The following is a 22495-nucleotide window of genomic DNA, read 5'->3' on the forward strand; positions in this document are numbered from 1 at the left end:
CACGCATGCGCAATTCAGACCCCTTTGTGGCGCTCGGCCGGAGGTGCGGTTGGAGAAGCCGGCCGCGCTGACGTCACGTGGCGTCGGGCCTACGGCGGCTGCGTGAGACCAAAGCGAAGAGGGATGTAGCAAAGGCGCATCGTTTCGACCTCCGAGACCCTACGGTGCACGCCGAGGGACATCCCAGGTACATGGTGTTAATTGTGAGCTGCTGTTTCCCTTTTAGCAGATAGAAGCTAAGCAGTGGGTATCTCAGATGTATTGCTTTGCTTAAATATAGAGCTATATTATTATATTTAGTATATTATTATATTAATATTATATTATTATATTATATTGTTATATTATACTAGCTGTCCCCTGCCAGGCATTGCTGTGGCCCAGTCTGGTAATCTGGAAAATAAAATAATGAGAAAGTGTTGGTTTCTAATATATGTAATTTCTTTCTTCTTGTGAGTAAACAGTATTTCTTGCTGTTTCTTTGTCAGTGTTGATGTGGAGATTGTCTGATTTGCCTACTCTGGAACATGCAACATATCACTGTCCTTCTTTAGGGGTCCCTTTCAAATCTATAATACTGCATCTGTCATATACATATATGTGTGTGTGTGTGAATGGCTGGATGGCCCTTTGTCAGGAGGGCTTTGATTATGTTTTCTTGCCCTGGTGAAGGGAGTTGGACTGGATGGCCTTAAGGCAGCATTTCTCAACCTGGGAAGGGGGGGTGTCACCAGGGAGGTGTCAGAAGGGTCGCCAAAGACCACCAGAAAACACAGCAGTTTCTGTTGGTCATGAGGGTTCTGTGTGGGAAGTTCGCCCCAATTCTATCATTGGTGGGGTTCAGAATGCTCGGTTGTAGGGGAACTATAAATCCCAGTAACTACAACTCCCAAATGTCAAGGTCTATTTCCACCAAACTCCATCTGTGTTTATATTTGGGCATATTGGGTATCTGTTCCAAGTTTGGTCCAGATCCATCATTGTTTGAGTCCACAGTGCTCTCTGGATGTAGGTGAACTACAACTCCCAAACTCAAGGTCAATGCCCACCAAACCTTTCCAGTATTTTCTGTTGGTCATGGGAGTTCTGTGTGCCAAGTTTGGTTCGATTCTATTATTGGTGGAGTTCAGAATGCTCTTTGATTGGAAATGAACTATACATCCCAGCAATTACAACTCCCAAATGACAAAATCATAATTTTTTGAGTGATGGTCACTCCTTGTGTTGTGAGACATTTTGTTGCCAAATTTGGTGTGATTTCGTTCATTGGTTCTTTTGTTTTTAAGGTACTCATTATGCACAGAGCATATATATATATATATATATATTATATGTTTTCTTTCTCTTGTGCTCGTTTTCTCATCTGAGCTCTTCCGAATCAGATATGTTTTATTTCTTTTTTTTAAAAAAAATAGAAGGTATATTACAAATATATATGCATATATGTGTATTAATGCTATTAAAATCAAAGAATTCTACATACGAAAAAAGACCAAAAAATAGCCAGTCTCATCTATATGGATATATCAACTAGATCAGTGTTTCTCAACCTTCCTAATGCCGCTACCCCTTAATACAGTTCCTCATGTTGTGGTGACCCCCAACCAAAACATTATTTTCGTTGCTATTTCATTACTGTAATTTTGCTACTGTTATGAATCGTCATGTAAATATCTGAAAGGCAGGATGTATTTTCATTCACTGGATCAGATTTGGCACAAATACCCGATACGCCCCAATTTGAATACTGGTGAGGTTGGGGGAGGGGTAGATTTTGTCATCTGGAAGTTGTAGTTGCTAGGATTTATAATTAACCTACAATCAAAGAGCATTCCGGACTCCACCAATGATGGAATTGAACCAAACTTGGCACACAGAACTCCCATGACCAACAGAAAATACTGGAAGGGTTTGGTGGGCATTGACCTTGCGTTTTGGAATTGTAGTTCACCTACATCCCGAGAGCACTGTTGACTCAGACAGTGATGGATCTGGAGCAAACTTGGCATGAATTCTAAATATGCCCAAATGTGAACACTGATGGAGTTTGGGGGAAATAGACTTTGACATTAGGGAGTTGTAGTTGCTGGGATTTATAGTTTACCTACAATCAAAGAGCATTCTGAACCCCACCAATAGAATTGGGCCAAACTTCCCATGCAGGACCCCATGAAAAACAGAAAATACTGTTTCCTGGTGGTCTTTGGCGATCCCTCTGACATCCCCTCGTGACCCCCAAGTTGAAAAACTCTGAATTAGATAAAGGATACTTTGCTATTATCTATTCTTCAAGTCTGTATAAGTCTTTCTATATATCTACTTTTATCTGTGTAATTTTCTCTGTGCAAATGACAACTGGGAGAGGTCATCTGCAGTGTTGGAATTCAGTGCCATCTGTACACATCTATTACTCCTTTCCGCCGAAATCCATGAAATCCCCCCGAATCTTGGATCAGTGCCTGGCAGCTGTGATGGACTGGATGAGGGCCAACAAGCTGAAGCTTAATCCAGACAAGACAGAGGTTCTCCTGCTCAACAGGGTTACACTTCCCCTGAGGACACAGGTCCGCAGTCTGGAGGTCTTCTTGGACTCAGTACTGATGCTTGAAGCTCAGGTGTCAGCGGTAGCTGGGAGGGCCTTTGCACAGTTAAAGCTTGTGTGCCAGCTGCGATCATACCTCAAGAAGACGGACTTGGCCATGATGGTCCATGCCTTAGTTACATCAAGATTGGATTACAGCAATGTATTCTACATGTGGCTGCCTTTGAAGATGGCTTGGAAACTGCAATTGGTCCAAAGATCAGCAACCAGGCCAGCTATAGGGAGCACATGATGCCCCTACTAAAGCAGCTCCATTGGCTGGCGAAAAGTTTCCGATCCCAATTCAAAGTGCCAGGTATCATCTATAAAGCCCTAAACAGCTCGAGCCCTGGCTATCTTTGTGACCACATCCTCCCTCATGAACCTGCGCGGCCTCTAAGATGTGCCAGGGAGGCCCTCCTCTCTGCCCGCCACTGTCACAAGCATGGTTGGTGGGGACTAGAGAGAGGGCTTTCTTGGTGATGGCCCCAGGGCTTTGAAACTCTCCCCAGGGAGATTAGTCAGGCCCCCACACTGTCCTCCTTTCATAGGGATTTGAAGACATGGCTCTTCCACCAAGCCTTTGAGAATATTTAACTCCTAGTTGTCCTGCGTAGGTGTCGCACATCCTTCACTTTATCCAATGCCATCTCTCCATTACTGCAGCTGGCTATTTCTTTCCAACTTTTTAGAAATCCTCACCAGATCCCTGTGAGGAAATGAAGCCTTGCAAAACTATAACTCTCAGGATGCCGTCGCATTTGCCTTATAGAGAATTCTGGCCAAACATGGCACAGATCACAGTGTCACCTTGATGCAGCTGTAGCCCTGCCAAAACCACCAAAGTCTGGCTCAGCACATTTCAGTCCTTCCCGGCTATAAATGTCTATTTTTATTTATTTATTTGTTTTATTTTAAAAAAAAATTGCAAGAAAGAGCCTCTTGCAAAGGAAAGTCCGCAGTGCTGTTTTTGGGCTCTTTAGTAAGGAAACTGAATCAGGATGTGGTCCAGCTAGCTTCAACTGAGTCTAGAAGCCTGGAGTTGGAAGAGGCTCCCAATGGCCATCCAGTCCAATCCCATTCTGCCCGGCAGGTAGGCACAGTTGAAGCTCCTGACAGATGGCCACCCAGCCTCATAGATATTAGGTTCATGGAGAAATACTACTATACAGCCATAAAAGTTGGATGCGGCCAGATGGCTATCTGTCAGGAGGAATCAGATTGTTCCTACCTTGTAGAAAGGGGTTGGACTAGATAGCCTTTAGAGGATACCTTTTGACTGTAGTGGAATATACATTGCCCAAGGGTATGCTGGATTCTCCTTCCTTCTCTGGAGGTCTTTAAGCAGAGGCTGGATGGCCATCTGTCGAGAGGGACTGGATTGTGTCTTCCTACCTGGCCAAAAGCAGTTGGACTGTATGGCCTTTGGGGGTTGCTTCCAACTCTAGGAGCCTCTGATTCTATCGCCAACCTGCTTTTGTCTATGAGATTCGATGGCCATCTGTTGGAAGGGATCGGATTGTGTCTTCCTACCTGGCAGAACAGGGTTGGACTGGGTGGCCTTTGGGGGTCTCTTCCAACTCTAGGATTCTATAGCCCTATATCTCTATGAACCTTCTAATGTCTATGAGGTTGGGTGTCCGTCTCTTGAGGGTGATTCGATTGTGTCTTCCTGCCTTGAATTTCACTTAGATGGTTCTTGTGATCTCTAAGATTCTAGGATTTGTTTGACTGAGCCTTTTAAGACACACCTGTGGTCCGTGTCCCTAACCTTTCTTCCTCTTTTAACTTTTTTTCAGGTTAGGAAAATAAGCAAAATGGCAGCCAAAAGGATTACCCAAGAAACCTTTGACGATGTGGTGCAGGAGAATATTGTGGAGTTCGGCATGGATCCAGAGGAGGCTTTGGCCGACGCCATCCAACAATTCGAGTCTCAAGGTATCACCTAATGAATCCCATCTGTTTGTAGTCCCAAATAGACATCTTGATAATATTAGCGTAAGTATGAATATATTATTATGCAGCTTTCAAGTCAATACCTGAAGGTATTCCTCTCTGTTGTCTTTTCCAGGTGTGGATTTGAGCAACATAGTGAAGGTGGCGCCAAATCCCACTGCTGAGAATGGACCAGAACAGAAACATGCCATTTTACAGGTGAAAATTGGGATATAGAGATCTTTGTAGACCAGAATATGAGCTAACAGTGTGATGCGGCAGCAAAAAAAGCCAATGCGATCCTAAGCTGCATCCATAGGAATTTAATGTCTTAGTCGAGGGAAGTCCCAGTCCATTCTGGCCTAGCCAGCCAGTAAGAAATAGATTATTATAATTGCTACGTTAGGTTTTTAAGCAAAGGCTGGGTGACCATTTATTATTTACTTTGCTTGTATACCGCAGTTTCTCAGCCCGTAGGCGACTCAACGTGGTTCACAACAAGAGCAAAAAGTCAATCCTAACAACATACAATATTTAAAAAACCATTAACAGCATAATATACAAAGTAATGACACATCAATAAACAACACATTAACGTCTCGTAACTAGAATTGTGATCCAATTCGTCATCCGTAATTCCGTTTACCTATATTCATCGTATTCATTACACTGTTTATCCGAACGCCTGTTCAAATAGCCAGGTTTTTAGTTTTCTTCGAAACATCATTAACGAAGGGGCTGATCTAATGTCCATGGGAAGGGCGTTCCACAGCCGAGGGGCCACCACAGAGAAGGCCCTGTCCCTCGTCCCCGCCAGCCATCTGCTAGGTGGGCTTCAATGGTGTCTTCCTGTCTGGCAGAATGGGATGTGGTGGGGGTTTTGGACTGGACGCTCTTTGAGGTTCCCTTCCAACTCTAGAATTTTATGATTCTATAGCTCTATTTCTCCATGAGCCTTCTGATGCCTATGACGCTGAATGGCCATCTGTTGGGAGAGCTTGGATGGTGTATTGCTGCCTGGCAGAAGGGGGGTGAACTGAATGCCCTTTGAGGTTCCCTTCCAGTTCTAGGGTTCCATGATTCTTTAGCCCTGTTTCTTCATTAGCCTACTAATGCCTATGAGGCTCCATGGGCATCAGTCAGAAGGGATCAGATGGTGTCTTGCTGCCTGGCAGAAGGAGATGGACTGGATGCCCTTTGAGGCTCCCTTCTAACTCTAAGCTTCTTCATCCTTGTTCTCCCCAGACCCTGGACAGCCTCCAGAAGGCCCTCCTCAACACCAACTCCGATCAAGTGGACGAGCTGCTGGTCAGCTTCGCAAAGCAGTGCCGGAAGGAGCTGGCCGTCCGGTACCTGGCAGGCCAGAAGGGCGCCTACTCTACGGTGCTGGCTGCCTGCCGCCGGGCCGTGGAGGGCCATTGCTCAATGCTCAAGGCCTTGCAGGCACTGGCAGCGCTGCTGGACGGCCAGCCGGACCTACTGGAGGCCTGTGGGAGGGAGCTAGTTCTGCAAGCGCTGCGGGAGAGTGGTCCCGAGGAGGCCGAGCTGACCCTGGCTGCGGTGCGCTGCGTGCGCCACGCCTGCCTGAAGCATGAGCGGAACCGACAGGAGCTAGTGCAGGCAGGGGTACTAGGCCTGCTGACCAGCGCCATCCAGCGGCATGGGGAGCGGGCCGAGGTGGTGCGTGAGGCCTGTCTGGGCCTGCGGGTCATGACCTTCGACGACGATATCCGGGTGCCCTTCGGCCATGCACATGACCACGCCAAAAGCATTGTGGTCGAACACAACGGCTTGGGTGTGCTCATCGAGGCTGCCAAGGGTGAGTGGACAGGGAAGCGTCTCATGGCATCCCTAGCGCATGATCGAGTCATTGCATATGATATAATATAACAAAATATAACATATAAAGAGCACAATGTAATAACATAATATGGAAAGAACATAATATGATATAAAAATAGCATAATATAATGCAACCTAATTGTCATATATGTGTTATATATTATCTACATATAATACATATTGTATTATGTGATATTAGGTTATTATATTGTATGATATTACAATTTAACATATAATACATAATAGCATTACATATATATGTGATATATATGATACAAGCACAATATAATACAATATAATTTAATAAGAGCATACTATAATGTAATAAGAACATAATATATAAAAGCATAATATAATATGATATAAAATAGCATATAAGAGCATAATTATAAGCATAATATATATATTACATGTCTTATATGTAATCTTCATATAATACATATTGTATTATATGATATTATTTGTATTGCATGATATAATATATCGTATAATATATAAAAGTATTATATGTATGATATATATGATATAAAATTATAATAAATATATAAAGTAATATAAACTAGCATATTATAATATAATGAGCCTAATTATAAGCATACATATATTAGTTGTATTATATATCATCTACACATAAAATGCATATTGTATTATATTATTTGGATTGTAATATAATAATATAAATAGAATTATATATGTATATATAATAAAATAGGATAATATAATATAAAAGCATATTATAATATAGTAAGAGCATAAAATTACATGATATAATAAGAGCATAGTATATAATATAAAAATAGCATGATATAATATCATATAATATATATGTGTGTATATATATATTATTTTATATAATTTAAGTATTATATGATATGTTATTATTTTATTATATTATTATATTATAATACTAGCTTGGGTACCCTGCATTGCCAGGGCAATTAGAAGAAGTCATTTTTTTATTTTACAAAATGCATAATGTTGTGGGTGAACTACAACTCACAACTCACATCGCGCCAGGTTGACCCCCTGAAACTCTTGTCAATAGTCGTGTTGGGCAAGTTTGCTCTAGGTGCCACATCGGTGGGATTCAATGTGCTCTCTAGCTGCGGGATGAATTACAACTCCTAACATGATGGGTCAGTCCCCTCAAATCCCTCCAGTACCTTCAGCTGATCATGGGGGTTCTGTGTGCCAAGTGAGGTCCAGGTCCATCATCGGTGGGATTCGGAGTCTCTTTGATGACAGGTGAACTATAAATCCCAGTACCTACAACTAACAAATGTCAAAGACAATTCCCCCCAAAATCCACCAGAATTCAAATGTTGGCATATCAAATTCGGTGCTGAACCATCGTTGTTTGCATTCCCAGTATTCTTTGGATGTAGGTGAACTATGATTCCTATAAATCAAGGTGAATTTTCCCCAAAGCCCTCCTGTATTTTTTGTTGGTCATGGGGGCTCTGTGTGCCAAGTTAGATCCAGGGTTGTCGTCGGTGGGGGTCCAGAGCGCTCTTTGACTGCAGGTGAACTATAAATCCCAGTACCTACAATGGCTATAAATCAAGGTGAATTCCCCCACAAACCTCTCCACTATTTTTCTTAGTTCATGGGGGTTCTATGTGCCAAATGTGGTCCAGGCCCATTGTCAGTGGGGTTCATAGTGCTCTGACTTGATTCAGGGTGAACTATAACTTCCATCAAGTGGAGCCAATCCCACAAACTCCTCCAGTGTGTTTAGTTGCTGATTAGTTCTGCTCTGTTTGTTGTGCAGACAGAGCTGAAAAGTGTAGGAAAGGGTTAAGGGAGAGGCAGTGGGCAAGGTCATGCAAATTCAACACCAATGGAGAGAGTAAGAAACACTGGGGTGCCTGTGGTGGAGGAAACACATTTAATCTATGATGAAATTGTCCCCGAATGAAAGCATTCCTTGGGTCGTGGGTTGTAGTATTTCGGGAGGACCTTGGCAGGGTTTAGGCTACATGTTCATGGCATTCGCTATAACCTGTAATGTCACTGAAAAGAGGGCTTTTGGTGGCTGTTCAGCACCGTGGGTTAAAGCTGTTTGTGGAAGTGGGAGCCTGTCTGTGAAAGTGGGCACCCCGGCCAGACACATACATATATATTTTCACTTTTATTGTGAAGATAGATGTCATGTTTTGTATAGTATTATATATAATCTTCATGTTATGTGTTTGTATACTTCTACTGTTGATATGGTCAGAGGACTAAATCAATAAATCTACATATTATATATAATATAATATTAGCATAATAGAATGATAGGATAATATAATATAGCATAATATTACATATATATTGGGGGGGGGGTTTGTAGGGCTATTTTCTGGACCAATGCCCCCCATTAAATCATTGTATTCCTTCCCCGTACAGCCTTCACTGACAACTGCGATGTCCTGAGTGAGATCTGTGCCACTTTGGCCCGGCTTTCTGTCCGGAATGAGTTTTGCCAGGACATTGTGGACTTGGGAGGCTTGAACTTCATCGTGGCCCTGCTAGCCGATAGCATAGACCACCAGGTACGATCCCTTCTGTCCAATCCCTTTTTATGTCCCTGAAAATAAAACCTATCCTGCAAATAAGACCTATTCCAAAAATTAATATAGAGTTTATGGGATGGTTCAGCATGGGATATAGTATTTTTAATAGTCAGTCTGAAGCAACCAGAAACTCAATTTCATTGTGTTTCATCTCTTGTTTTAATGATGTTGTACCCTGCCATGAGATGCAGTCAAATTGTATTATTATTATTATTATTATTAATAATAATAATAATATTGTTATTATTATTCCTTGCTACTCACAAAGAAGCATTGCTCCACTGTAACGTTGCTTCTATGTCACTTTATTGATCGATGTCAATAATGTTAATAATAGTAATAATAATTTTGCTTTGATGTCACTTTATTGATCAATGTCAATAATATCAATGATAGAAATAATAATAATGTAATAATAATATTGCTTCGATATCACTATGTTGATTGATGTCAATAATGTTAATAATAATAATACTAATGTAATATGTTGCTCAGATGTCACTTCATTGATCTATGTCAATCATAGTAATAATAATGTAATAATAGTAATGCTGCTTAGAGTTACTTTATTGATCAATGTCAATAATGTTAATAATAGTAATAATAATAATGTTGCTTAGATATTACTTTATTGATTAATATCACTAATGTTAATAATAGTAATAACAATATTGCTTAGATGTCACTTTTTAAATTGATGTCTATAATAGCAATAATAAAAATGTAATAATAGTAATGTTGCTTAAAGTCACTTTATTGATAATTGTCAATGTCAATAATAATAATAATAACATTGTAATAATAATACTGTTGCTTAGATGTCATTTTATTGATCGATGTCAATAATAATAATATTATTATTATTAATAATAATAATAATGTTGCTTACATGTCACTTTATTGATAGGTGACATTACTTCTAAAATTCTCCAGGATGTCATGAGCAATTACATCCTGCTATGCTCCAACTGTTGATATTTATAATGATTAATTGGGATACTTACATCTGCCCGATAATGGTAGGACTTCCTCCTGAAGCCATTCATTTCAATAGGGTTGGCTGTTTTCCGTCATAAGTCTGGGAACACATTCCTAGCGGATAATGGGGTTCATACCATATTGTCGAAAGATTTGTTTAAGGACACCTCCACCACTGTCCTTTCATTCTTGGGTTTCAGGATCTGGTGAAGCAGGTACTGAGCGCCATCCGGGCCATTGCGGGCAACGATGACGTGAAGGACGCCATTGTCAATGCCGGTGGGACTGACCTCATTGTGCTGGCCATGAGCCGCCATCTTGGAAGCCCCCAGGTATGTATTCTGGTGCATCTACACTGACGCAGATTAGGACCACTATCACTATAACTACCCTGGCCCCTTTCTTCTCCTAGGTGTGCGAACAGAGCTGTGCGGCACTGTGCATGCTGGCCCTGCGCAAGCCAGAGAACTGCCGGGTCATCATGGAAGGCGGCGGGGCCTTGGCGGCACTCCAGGCCATGAAGGCCCACCCCCGGGAGGCCGGCGTCCAGGTATCGCCTAGAGTTGGAGGGAACCCCAAGGGTCATCTGTCCAACCCCATCCTGCCATGACACCATTTGATCTCTCCCGACAGAGGGCCATCCAGCCTCTGCTTAAAGGCCTCCAGAGATCAAGGCCTGTTTTAGTATGGGGCGTCATGTTAGTTTGGCCTCTTCTTAATAGTCGCTCTCATGCAAACAGAAATGGCATTTATTCAGCATGGACTAACTGAGGGTTTACTATATTATATCTATTTTTATATTATTATTATTATTATTATTATTATTATTATTACTTTTATGCTGGAGGACCTAGAAAATGCCTAAGGCCATATATTGTCCATGGGCAAACTGAGAGTCTACTATATTACAGACTAGCTTGGGTACCCAGCGTTGCCCGGGTTATTTGAAAAATGCAGTTTTTAAATTGTACAAAATGCATAAGGTTGTGGGTGAACTGCAACTGGGCAGATTTGCTCTAGATGCATCATTGGTGGTGTTCCTTGGGCTTTCTGACTGTAGGGTAAACTTCAACTCCCACTGTGTTGAGTTAATCCCCTCAAACTCCTCCAGTTGGTTGAGTTAGTCATGGGGGTTGAGTGTGCCAAGTTTGGTCCAGGCCCATCGTTGGCGGAGTTCAGAGTGCTCTTAGATTGCAGGTGACCTATACATCCCAGTAACTACAACTGCTATAAATCAGGGTGAATTCTCCCCAAACCTCTCTAGTATGTTCATTTGCTGATCCATTCCTGTTTGCTGTGTGTAATAGAAAAGAATAGGAAACGGTTAAGAGAGAGGCAGTGGGCAGGGTTATGCAAATTCCACACCAATTGAGAGAGTCAGAAACACTGGGATGTTTGTGGTGAGGAAAGACAGAAAATCCAGGATGAAGTTGTCCCTGTATGAAAAGCCTTCACTTGGGTGGTGGGCAGTTTGTGAAGGATATTGGCTGGGCTTGGGCTACATGTTTATGGTGCTCTCTGTAACCTGCAATGTCATTAGAGGGAGGGCCATTGGTGTTTCCTGAGTAGTGGGAGCTATAGCTATCTGTGGAAGTTGGAGCCTGTCTGTGAAAGTGGAAACCCCAGCCACATACACACATAAATATTTTCAGTAGTGGGAGCTATAGCTATCTGTGGACGTGGGAGCCGGTCTGTGGCAGCGAATACCCCGACCACATACACACATACATATTTTCACTTTTATTATGTGTATAGATAGATAGATAGATAGATAGATAGAGATATATTACTGTTATTCCCTTCATCCTGGAGGATATAGGAAAGGCTTAGAGGAGCCCTTGCTCTTACCACAACCCTTCCTTCTTTCCTTCCTTCCTCTCCCTCTGCAGAAGCAGGCCTGCATGCTCATCCGCAACTTGGTGGCTCACAGCCAGGACTTTTCGCAGCCCATTCTGGATCTGGGAGCCGAGAGCCTGATCGCGGAGGCCCGGGCCACCCACCGGGACTGCGACGACGTAGCCAAGGCAGCATTGCGGGACCTGGGCTGCAAGGTGGAGCTGCGCGAGCTCTGGACCGGGCAGAAGGGTAGCCTGGCCCGTTGAGACCCCAAGAGTCCACCCAGGTACCCCAAAAAACATGGGGAATATGAATCCCAATAATCTCTCCTCCAGTGCTTGGAGACAGCCTCGGACTGGTGCCATTTCTTTCTTTGCCATCAACACTCTTTGCCGCGGCCTCCCAAAACGCTGTGCTTTGGACTCCGGGTGTTATTATCCACTGTCCCCCCCCCCCCACTCTTTTGTGTGTAGTGGCTCCCAAATAAGGTTTGTTCCAAAAGCCTTTGAAAAAGTTGTCAGAGAACGAGCAAGAGTGAAAAGGGGTTCCTGTACCTTTACTTGTGAGATACCTGTAATTGTGAGATCATGCGAAAAGGGGGTCCTGTACCTTTAATTGAGAGACACAGCAAAAAGGGCCCCCGTACCTTTAATGGTGATATCCAGCAAAACAGACCCCCTTGTACCTTTAATTGTGAGGTCCTGCAAAAAGGAGCCTCTATACCATTAATTGTGAGATGCTGCAAAAAGAGCCCTTGTACCTTTAATTGTGAGAAGCTGCAGAAAGAGGCTCCTGTACCTTTAATTAAGAAATCCAGCAAAAAGGAGCTCCTGTATCTTTAATTGTGAGATCCTGCAAACAGGGGCTCCTGTACCTTTAATAGTGAGATCTTGCAAAAAGAAAAAAAAGGGAGCTCCTGTGCCTTTAATTGTGCGATACCTTAAATTGAGAGATTCTGTGAAAGGGGGCTTCTGTACCTTTATTTGAGAGATGATGCAAAAAGGGGCTCCTGTGCCTTTAATTGTGAGATCTTGAAAGGGGTGTGCGGCCTTAAAAGTACAGGAGCCCTTTCCGGCTTTCGTTACTATTGTTAATAGTGTTTGGATCCTTTTTTTCACCTTATTGGCTGTCTGTTGTGCTATCAATGTTATTTAAAACAAAGTGTATGTCTGGGTTATTTTTCTTGCACATATCGCCAAGCGAGGAAGCCAAAGAATGGAGTTGGACTAGATACCCCTTAGAGGTCTCTTCCAATTTGCTCGAGTCAATGCCTTTACATTTTCTGGTTGTTTAGGGTTGCGGCTGATCAAACAATTGAGTAAGATAGCAGTCGTAGAATCCTAAAGAGACCTCAAAGGCCATCCAGTACAACCCTGTTCTGCCAGGCAGGTGGCCATCCAGCCTCAGCTCAATAATAATAACAACAACAACAATAATAATAGAATCCTAGGGTTGGAAGAGACCTTTATAAGGGCTATCCAGTCCTACCCCATTTTGACATACAGAACGGCACTATTGAAGCCCTCCTGACAGATGGCCATCCACCCTCTGCCAAATAATAATAATAATAATAATAATAATAATAATAATATCCAAGAGTTGGAAGGGAACTCCAAAGGCCATCCAGACTGACCCCATTCTGCGATATGGGAATGCACAATCAAAGGCCTCCCGATAGATGACCATCCATCGACATAGACATCAGATTCATTGAGAAATAGAGCTATAGCATCATAGAATCTGAGAGTTGCAAGGGAACCCCAAAGGCAATCCAGTCCAATCCCATACTGCAATATGAGAAGGCACAACCAGAGTGCACTTGACAGATGGCAGTCCAACCCCAATGATATTAGAAAGTCCATGGAGAAATAAGACTATAGCATCATATAATTCAAGACTTGGAAGTGAACCCCAAAGGCCATCCAGTCCAACCCCATTCTGTGAAGGCACAACCAGAGCCCTCCCGATAGATGGCCATGACAAAAACTCCAGGGAAGAAGGCGTTGAAGAGGGAAGCGGATGTTTTTTTAATGGGAAGGATTGGTTTGTGAAAAATACCCCGAGTGTCCCTTCCTCAGCCCTTTTCTTTGCCTTGTGTGTGGAGGGGCGGGGGGTCAAGGCATTGGTGATGGCGCCGGATGGACGCGGACATTGCGCCGGGCCATCCAGAGCCGGATCCGGCAACCTAGCGGGATCCTCGTTGGAGTGGTGGCCCCTTGGCGGCTGGGGCCCGGCTGCGGAGAGCCCGGCTTCCGGAAGATTCTCCACACCCAGGACACCAAGGAGTGGAAGCTGAGGCGGGATGGGGTTGAGCGGGATTCCTGAGGAGAGGAGCCACTGCTGCTCGGAGCCATTGGCGGCCATGGAGCTGCGTTGTGCTGCTTTGTGGGTCTAGCCTGTGAGAGGAAGAGAAAGCATTCAGACAGGAAAACACTATCCAAGCCCTCCCGACAGATGGCCCTCCAGTCTCATAGACATAAGATCCTTGAAGAAATAAATCTATAGAATCATACAAAGGCCATCCGGTCCAACCCCATCCTACCATGACATCATCTGATTCCTCCCGACAGAGGGCCATCCAGTCTCTGCTTAAAAACCTCCAGAGATCAGGGCTTGCTTTAGTTTGGGGTATCGTGTTAGTTAAGCCTGTTCTTAATAGTTGGTCTCACACAAACAGAAATGACATTTATCCAGCATCTACCAATCCCCTTGGGTTAACTGAGAGTCTACTATATTATAAATATTACTATATTGTTATTATCACCACCACAACAATGCGGGAGGACCTAGAAAATGCCTAAGGCCATATGTTGTCCATGGACTGAGAATCTTCTAGATTCTAGATACTACTATTTTATTATTATTGGATACACAGCAAACAAGATCACTTTGCTGGCTTTTATATTGGATCACACTTCTGACATTTTCCAAGTGTCTTAAGACAGTGTGATGTATCAGCAAATAATGCGTGCAGATCCAAGTAGGGTGGCCTTCTGCAGCTGATGATAATTTTGTCAGCGCTGATTGTTTTTTTAAGTTCAGGCCAAGGTCTTTAGGCACCTCACCCGATGTGCTGATCACCACTGGGACCACTTTTATTGGCTTGTGCCAGAGTCTTTGCAGTTCGATCTTTAAATCCTCATATTGTGTAAGCTTTTCCAGTTGCTGGGTTGTTGTAGGTTTTTCAGGCTGTATGGCCATATTCTAGAAGCATTCTCTCCTGACGTTTCGCCTGCATCTGTGGCAGGCATCCTCGGAGGTTGTGAGGTCTGCTTCTCGTCAGTTCTGCTGTCGCGTGGGATTGCAACATCGACAATCCATACTTGTTTCTTTTCTTTTTTTCATGATTGTGAGGTCAGGAGTATTGTGCTCCAAAGCTCTGTCAGTCTGAATTTGGAACTCCCAGAGTAGTTTGATGTGTACATTTTCTGTAACTTTTTCCTGCTTGTGATCCCACCAGTTCTTTGTCACAGGCAGATGGTATTTGTGGCACAAGTTCCAGTGGATCATCTGAGCAATGGTATTATGCCTCTGCTTATAGTCCATCTGGGCAATCTTCTTGCAGCAGCTGAGGATGTGAGTCATCATTTCGCCTGCTTCCTTGCAAGAGTCTACACTTGGAATCTGTCATCAGCTTTTCAATTCTGGGTTTGATGGCATTGGTTCTAATAATTTGTTCTTGGGCTGCAAGAATCAGGCCCTCCATCCTTTTTCAAAGTTCCATTTGTGAGCCACATCCATGTTTTTTCCTTGTCTATTTTGCTCTCAGTTTTTCAATTTTAAGTATATTGTTGTGCATGGGCTTACTGAGAGCTCTACTATATTACACATATTACATTATTATTAGGACCTACAAAATGCTTAAGGCCTTGTATTGTCCATGAGCTGAGAGTCTTCTACATTGTAGAGGGCTGTCCAGCCTCAGAAACATTACAAAGTTCATGGACAAACTAGGCTAGACAATCTTCGACTTAGAAGAGGCCCCCAAATGCCATCCAGTCCAACCCCATTTTGCCAGACAGAAAGATCCTCCCCGACAGATGGCCATGCAGCCTTGGTTTGAGATGGAAGGAGACTTATAAAGAGAATATCCTGCATTTCCACCCACCTGCCGACTCTCTCCCGCTGCCACCTCCACAGGTAGAGGTCTCGCTTTTGCCTCCGGACTCGGGTTCGAGAGTAATGGCTTCATCTCTGTGGAGTTTGGATCCGTCGGCGAGATCCGATGCTTTGTTTTTTGGAGCGACTTCCGGCTTTGCGGTGGCGGTGGCGGCGGCAACAGCAATGCAGATCCTGGGCTTGATCCCTGACTGGAACTGACCCCGAGCTTGACACCTGACCTTGACGGGGAGCTCCCAGGCGTGTAGCGGCCAGCGTCACTCTTGACCCCCACTGGGTCTTGACCTCCCACCCCGTGTGGCCTTGGGCGCCCTGAACTGGGACGAGCCCCTCCGTGCGGTCGGCCCCTCGGAGACAAAGCCTTTACCTCCTTGAAGTTATTGTTGGCTTCGGGGCCACGCTTCTCCGCCTCCGGGCAGCCATCGCACTGGACCCCGGCATCCCGGTGGGTGCTTTTGGCCTCTGGAGGGCAGCGGGGCAACTCGCCGTAGGTCCGGTAGCAAGGGAAGAAGCCCGCAGAGGGGCAGGACTCGCACCTGGGGCCCTCAGGGTGTGCTGGGGCCTTGGCTGGAAGGCTGGGGCGCTGCTTGGCCTCCGAGCCAATGCTATTTATCAGTGCAACCTGGAAGGGGACATCAAAGGAGAGAGCTCAAGCTTTAGCATCCCAGCACTGGAAGGAAAGCACCATCCCGGCCCTCCTAACATCTCTGTATCCATCAATATATGTCTTAAAGTGTTGGACCGGGTGGCCTCTGGAGTCTCTTCCCACTCTAGGATCATCTATCCATCCATCCATCTATCTATCTATCTATCTATCCATCCATGCATATAAAAGAGTTGGATTGAACGGCCTCTGGGGTCTCTTCCCACTCTAGGATCATTTATCTATTCATTCATTTATCTATCTTAAAGGGTTGGACCCAATGACCTTTGGGGTCCCCATTTTAGGATCATCTATCTGTCTATCCATCCACTCACATATCTACCCATCCATCCACTCAACCCACCCAACCACCTACCCACATATCTATCCATCAGGCTTGGTTGATTAAAAAAATGGTTCAAAACTAGTTTCAGATGTAGGGGGCACTGATGGTTTGATTCTAAAGTCATTTCCGAATTTTTCCAAAAAAAGTCAGAACTTTCCAAAACTTCCGAATTGCTTCGTTAATGGCGGACGCAATTGCGCAATATGCGGAAAACAGCACTGGCACTGGGGAAACTCCAGGGCATTCTCCCTCCCTCATTTTTACACCAATCTTAATGAAACTTGATATACTATATGGTATGTTAACATACCAAATTTCAACATGTTAGGACATGTGAGAAAAAAAAGTTTCCAGAAATGACTTTATTAATTTCACCCTCTCCCTCCCAAACACATTTTTCCATCTTCTTTGGAACAGGACTGTTAGGATATGTTCAAAATATAGACCCCAGAAAAAGGAAGAAACCCCAATAAAAATAGCAAAGCTTTAGTGGTGAGCAAAAAAGAAGTTTCCAGAAAAGACTTTATCAATTTCACCCTTTCCCTGCCTCCCAAACAAACTTTTCCTTCTTTCTCTCTCTTCTCTGGCCCCAAAACTCCTTTCCTCTGGCTCCAAACCCTTATTCCACCCCACACCCAATAGCAACAAGCAGCAGCATCAACAACGGTCCAATCTCTCCCCCCCCCCCCCTTTCCTTGGTTGCCAATGAGCCTTCCAACCATGTGCTTGGGTTTATACAGCAATGGCTGCCGGATGCTGCAAACCCCTCCCCAAAACGTAACCCCTGATTGGTAGGGAGGCAAGCAGCTTAGATTTCGCCTCCCAGAATGCTTAATTGTATTAAAAATGCTTCATCATAGTTCTGATTCACTTCTGCATCCCTGAAATCAATTGCGCAAGGTGAGTCAGAACTATAGGGGACTACAGCCTTGCGGAAACGTGGCAGAAGTCCCTTTGAAAGGCAAAGATATCCGATTTTTTCCGAATGACACCACATCTGAGCGAACCTATCCAACCCCACTATTCATCCATCCACTAATGTATGTATCTCTCTATCTCTCTACCACTCTATCCATCCATTTATCCATCAATCCATCCACCCACATATTTATCCATCCACCCACATATCTATGCATCCATACACCCAACCTACACACCCACCTATCTACCCACATATTCATCCATCCATCCATCTATCCATCCATCCATCCATTCACCCATCCACTCATGTATGTATCACTCTATCTCTCTACCTCACCTGTCCATCCATCCATCCATCCATCCAACCAACCACCTATCTATCCATCCATTCACCCATCTACCTCTCTATCCATCCACCCACCCACCCACTCATGTATCTCTCTATATCTCTATATATCTATCCACCTACATATCTAACCACCCACCCACTCATGTATCTCTCTATATCTCTCTCTCTATCCACCCACCCACCCATCTATCCATTCACCCACCCATCCATCAATCCATCCACTCATCTATCCGCCCATCTATCCACCCACCCACCCATCCAGCTATCTGTCTGTCTGTCTGTCTGTCTAGCCAGCCAGCCAGCCATCTTAAAGGGTTGGACCAGATAGCCTCTGTAGTCTCTTCCCACTGTAGGATCATCTATCTGTCTATTTATTTATCTGTCTATCTATCCATCCAACTGAAAGGGTTGGACAAGATGGCCTTTGGGGTCTCTTCCAACTCTAGGATTCTATATATTTGAGTATACATACATACAGAGCTGCACTATACATGTATAAAGTATGGGCTTTCTATTGCAGTGGATTGAGCATCATTCCGAAAGGGTGAGTGAGGCTGTGCCAGCATTCTCCTGAGGCAGAGGGTCCCGTAACTTAACGGGGTAGTACCTCGCTCTCTCGGGGCTCCAGGCGTTCCTCGGTGTTCTCTCTCGGAGGAGGACAAAGCCCTACTGCAGCCTCGGGGGTCTTGCTGGGGGTCTCTGGGGGAGGGCTACTTTTGTCTTCCTTTTCCTTGCACCCGGAAGGGAGAAGAGATTGGGATTAGTTACTTTTTGCAGTACCAAAGCAAAAGACCTTGCAAAACTACAGCTCCCGGGATTCCATCACATCCAAGCTGCTGCAGTTTAGAACCAGCCTAAATCAGGGTTTAGATATTTCTCCAGATATAACGGATATTTCTCTGTTAACCAAGAACTTATTTCCAGTTACTTTTTTGCAGTTAAAGCGGTATCAATATGGGTTAAATCTGTAGTATAGACTCACCACAATCTCCCCATTGACCGGTTTTGTCAACTCTAGCAAACCTTCCGAGGGTGACTCGGGCTCTTCCTGGGGACAAGACCTGGGTGCGGGTCCCGCTGCCTCTTCCTCAACCTGCTCTACATCTTTCAAAGCGGTGCCTTGGCCTTCAGAGGGCATCTGTGGGTAGAAAAAGACTCACAAAGCCACCTGTAATGGGTTTGAACCCCTTGTTTGGGGCAGGTCACACTCTCTCAGCCTCGGGAGAAGATGAGGATAGAATATACTTCCTGCTCTGTCCCCCCGCCCACCCCCACCCCAAAATGTTGAAACCCAGTACCTCTTTGGTTTCCTCCAAATTGGGCTTTTCTTCTAAGCTGGGAGGGGGGCTGGCGGACTTGATCTCTCTTTGGGGAGCCAAGGGTTTCCTCCCGGGGGGACTCTTTTTAGACACATCCTCTGAGTCGCCAATGTAGGTTTCGGGGAACTGGAATACAAGGAAAGAGAGGCACATTCCCCCTTAAACTCTCCATAGGAGTTGTAGTTTGGCAAAGGCTACCAAGAGACGGAGAGAGAGAATGTGTATATGTATGTGTGTGTGTATTCCAATTATCTAATGGTAGATAATTTTGTGTGTGTGTGTGTATCTTCCATAACAATAATGGTAGGTGATAGATAATTGTGTGATAGTTAATTTGTGTGTGTATGGCACCCAAATATAATGATTCTGTATATAACAATAATGGTAGATAATTGTGTGTGTGTGTGTCTGTGCATGGCATCCAAATATAATGATTATATATATATATTCCATAATAATAATGATAGATAATTGTGTGTGTGTGTGGCACCCAAATATTATTATATATAATATATATATATATATATATATATATAATTTCTACCCCGCCACCAACTCCCCAAAGGGACTTGGGGCGGTTCACAGAAACACTTCAAGGTGCTGTGTATAAAACAAACCATACATAATCATACACAACAACACGTAAGTCTATAGACTGCTAACATGCATGAAACCCCATCTAATAAAATTAGAAAATCCATCCAACGCAGTAAAACCTGCAAATAAGATCAGCTGTCTACCATTAACAAACCAAAGTGCCAGAGTGTGGCCATTGCTAAGTCCTCACATTTGACCATAAATTACACAGGGTCAAAGGCCTGTCTAAAAAGCCATGTTTTTAAACTGGCTCTAAAGGCTTGGAGAGTGGGGGTGGAAACTTATTGGAAGCCCATGGCACTGCTTTAATAGGGATGTGGTGTGCTCCCTATAGCCAGCCCCAGTTAGTAATCTAGTTGCCGAACTTTGGACTAACTGTAGCTTCTGAGTTGTCTTCAAAGGCATCTCCCATGTAGAGTGCATTACAATAGTCCATTCTAGATGTAACTATGCCGTGGACCACTGTGGCCAAGTCAGGCTTTCCAAGGTACGGTTACAGCTGTGTGAAGGTCCTCCCAGCCACTGCCAACACCTGAGATTCAAGCATCAGCCCAAGACCAGGAGGACCCCCGGACTGCAGACCTGTGTCCTCAGGGGGAGTGTAACCCCGTCAACCACAGGTTGCCACTCTAGACCCCAATCAACCTTGTGACTGACCAGGAGGACCTCTGTCTTGTCTGGATTAAGGCTTAGTTTGTTGGCCCTCATCCAGTCCACCACTGCTGGCAAGCACTGGTCCAGGATCTGCCCAGCTTCCTTGGAGTGAGGTGAAAAAGAGTAGTCGAGATGGCACCCTTCTCCAAAACTCTGGATGACCTCACCCAGCGGTTTCATGTAGATATTGAAAAGCATGGGGGAGAGTGAAAAGAGCTTGTGGGACCCCACAGGTCAATGGCCAGGGATCTGAGCAGGTTTCTCCCAGCACCACCATCTGGGAATGGTCCTCCAGGAAGGAGCGGAGCCACTGCAGAGCAGTGCCCTAAGACCCATTTCAGAGAGAGCAGACCCAGAAGGATACCATGGTTGATGGCATCCAATGCTGCCGAGAGATCCAAGAGAACCAGCAGGGACACACTCGCCCTGTCTAGCTATCTGTGGAGGTCATCCACCAAGGCAAACAAAGCTGTCTCCGTTCCGTGACCGGGCCTAAAGCCAGACTGCAAGGGATCAAGATAATCAGTTTCATCCAAGAAACCCTGGAGTTAAGAAGCCCTAATAATAATAATAGGTAATTGTGTGTGTATGTGTGTGTGTGTGTGTGGCACCCAAATATACTTTTATATACTAGCTGTGGGCGACCTTTCCTCCCTCTTTCTCTCCTCCTTTCTTTCTCTCCTTCCTTCCCTCCCTTTTTTTCTTTCATTCTCTCCTTCCTTCTATATATATAATATATTCCCTAACTATAATGATAAATAGGTAATTGTGTGTATGGCATCTAAATAAAATTATTATATACATACGCACATACAAACAACGATAGGAAATTGGCGTGTGTATGTATGTGCATGTGTGTGTGTGTGTGTGTATATATGGCACCCAAACATAATGAATCTATATATACCTTAACAATAATGATAGATAATTGTGTGTGTATATATGTATATAATAATTGTGTGTATATATATGTATATATATGGCACCCACAAACGCACACACAAATACCATAACAATAATCGATAGATGATTATGTGTATAGATGGCACCCAAATATACTAATTATATATATTCCATAACAATAATGATAGATAAGTGTGTGTATGTATATACACATGGCACCCACTGGATAAAAGTCATTTCTGTTTGTTTTAAGGTGTCTACGAGAACTAGACCTCATGAATACAAAGCCATACCATAAAGGTAGTATTGACCTAATACTCAACAACAACATTTTATTATGGTCCAGAGACCCTTATTACACCATAGATATACAGGGTATGCAGGTTAATGAGGTTAACAACAGACATAATATTCAGATTGTAAGCAATTGAAGGCAGGCTCAAAGTAATACGAATCAAGACAGCTTTGTGGATGCTTTGGGGTCTTTTGCCGGCCTTACCAGTTTCCCAGCCATAGCGTTTTCCTTTTCTATTATTATTTTCTTCTTCTTGCTACCGGCCGGCTGCTTTTGCTTTGGGGTCCCTTTCCTCTTTGGGTTTTGTCCCCTTTTCTTTTGCGGGGTGGGGTGTCCCCAAGGGTCAGAACAAGGCCCAAGCCATGGGGCAGCCACTCTCTGGACACTGGCTTGCCAACTGAAGGAACCCTGACCAACGTTCTGCAGTGACATCACAATTGGGGTTCCGGATCTCGGCTTTGGAGAAACCAACTTTCCCTAGGGAATGCCTTGCTTAGCACGCCAAGGCTAAGTTGTGGTTCTCCAATGTCCCTGGCCTTCCCTCCAATGTAAAATGAATGCTATGGAATCCCAGGAATTGTAGCTTCTCAAGGCTTCCGGCCTGCTCTGGGTGTATCTA

The 22495-nt window shown here is 44.1% G+C and overlaps 1 protein-coding gene across 2 annotated transcripts; it reads left to right on the forward strand.

Moving 5' to 3' along the window:
• The first annotated feature begins 46 nt into the window (after positions 1 to 46).
• On the forward strand, positions 47 to 12891 carry ARMC6 (armadillo repeat containing 6). Of its 2 annotated transcripts, none has more exons than XM_060785082.2 (8): positions 47 to 203; positions 4381 to 4519; positions 4653 to 4735; positions 5762 to 6335; positions 8750 to 8895; positions 10095 to 10226; positions 10307 to 10444; positions 11784 to 12891. In XM_060785082.2, the coding sequence occupies exons 1-8, from the start codon at positions 192 to 194 to the stop codon at positions 11994 to 11996; spliced, it is 1437 nt and encodes a 478-aa protein (XP_060641065.2). In that variant the 5' UTR covers positions 47 to 191; the 3' UTR covers positions 11997 to 12891. The 2 variants fall into 2 exon arrangements, with proteins under 2 accessions (XP_060641065.2, XP_060641064.2); XM_060785081.2 differs by having other exon boundaries at positions 47 to 187.
• Positions 12892 to 22495: the final 9604 nt, after the last annotated feature.

This window comes from Anolis sagrei, chromosome X, assembly GCF_037176765.1.
Source record: "Anolis sagrei isolate rAnoSag1 chromosome X, rAnoSag1.mat, whole genome shotgun sequence".
NCBI lineage: Eukaryota > Metazoa > Chordata > Lepidosauria > Squamata > Dactyloidae > Anolis > Anolis sagrei.

What these genes read in the sequence shown, in the direction of transcription:
- ARMC6 (XM_060785082.2), top strand. An exon ending in CCAACAATTCGAGTCTCAAG is followed by an intron (nt 4,520 to 4,652) that starts GTATCACCTAAT and finishes TGTCTTTTCCAG; the next exon opens with GTGTGGATTTGAGCAACATA. An exon ending in CCGATAGCATAGACCACCAG is followed by an intron (nt 8,896 to 10,094) that starts GTACGATCCCTT and finishes CTTGGGTTTCAG; the next exon opens with GATCTGGTGAAGCAGGTACT.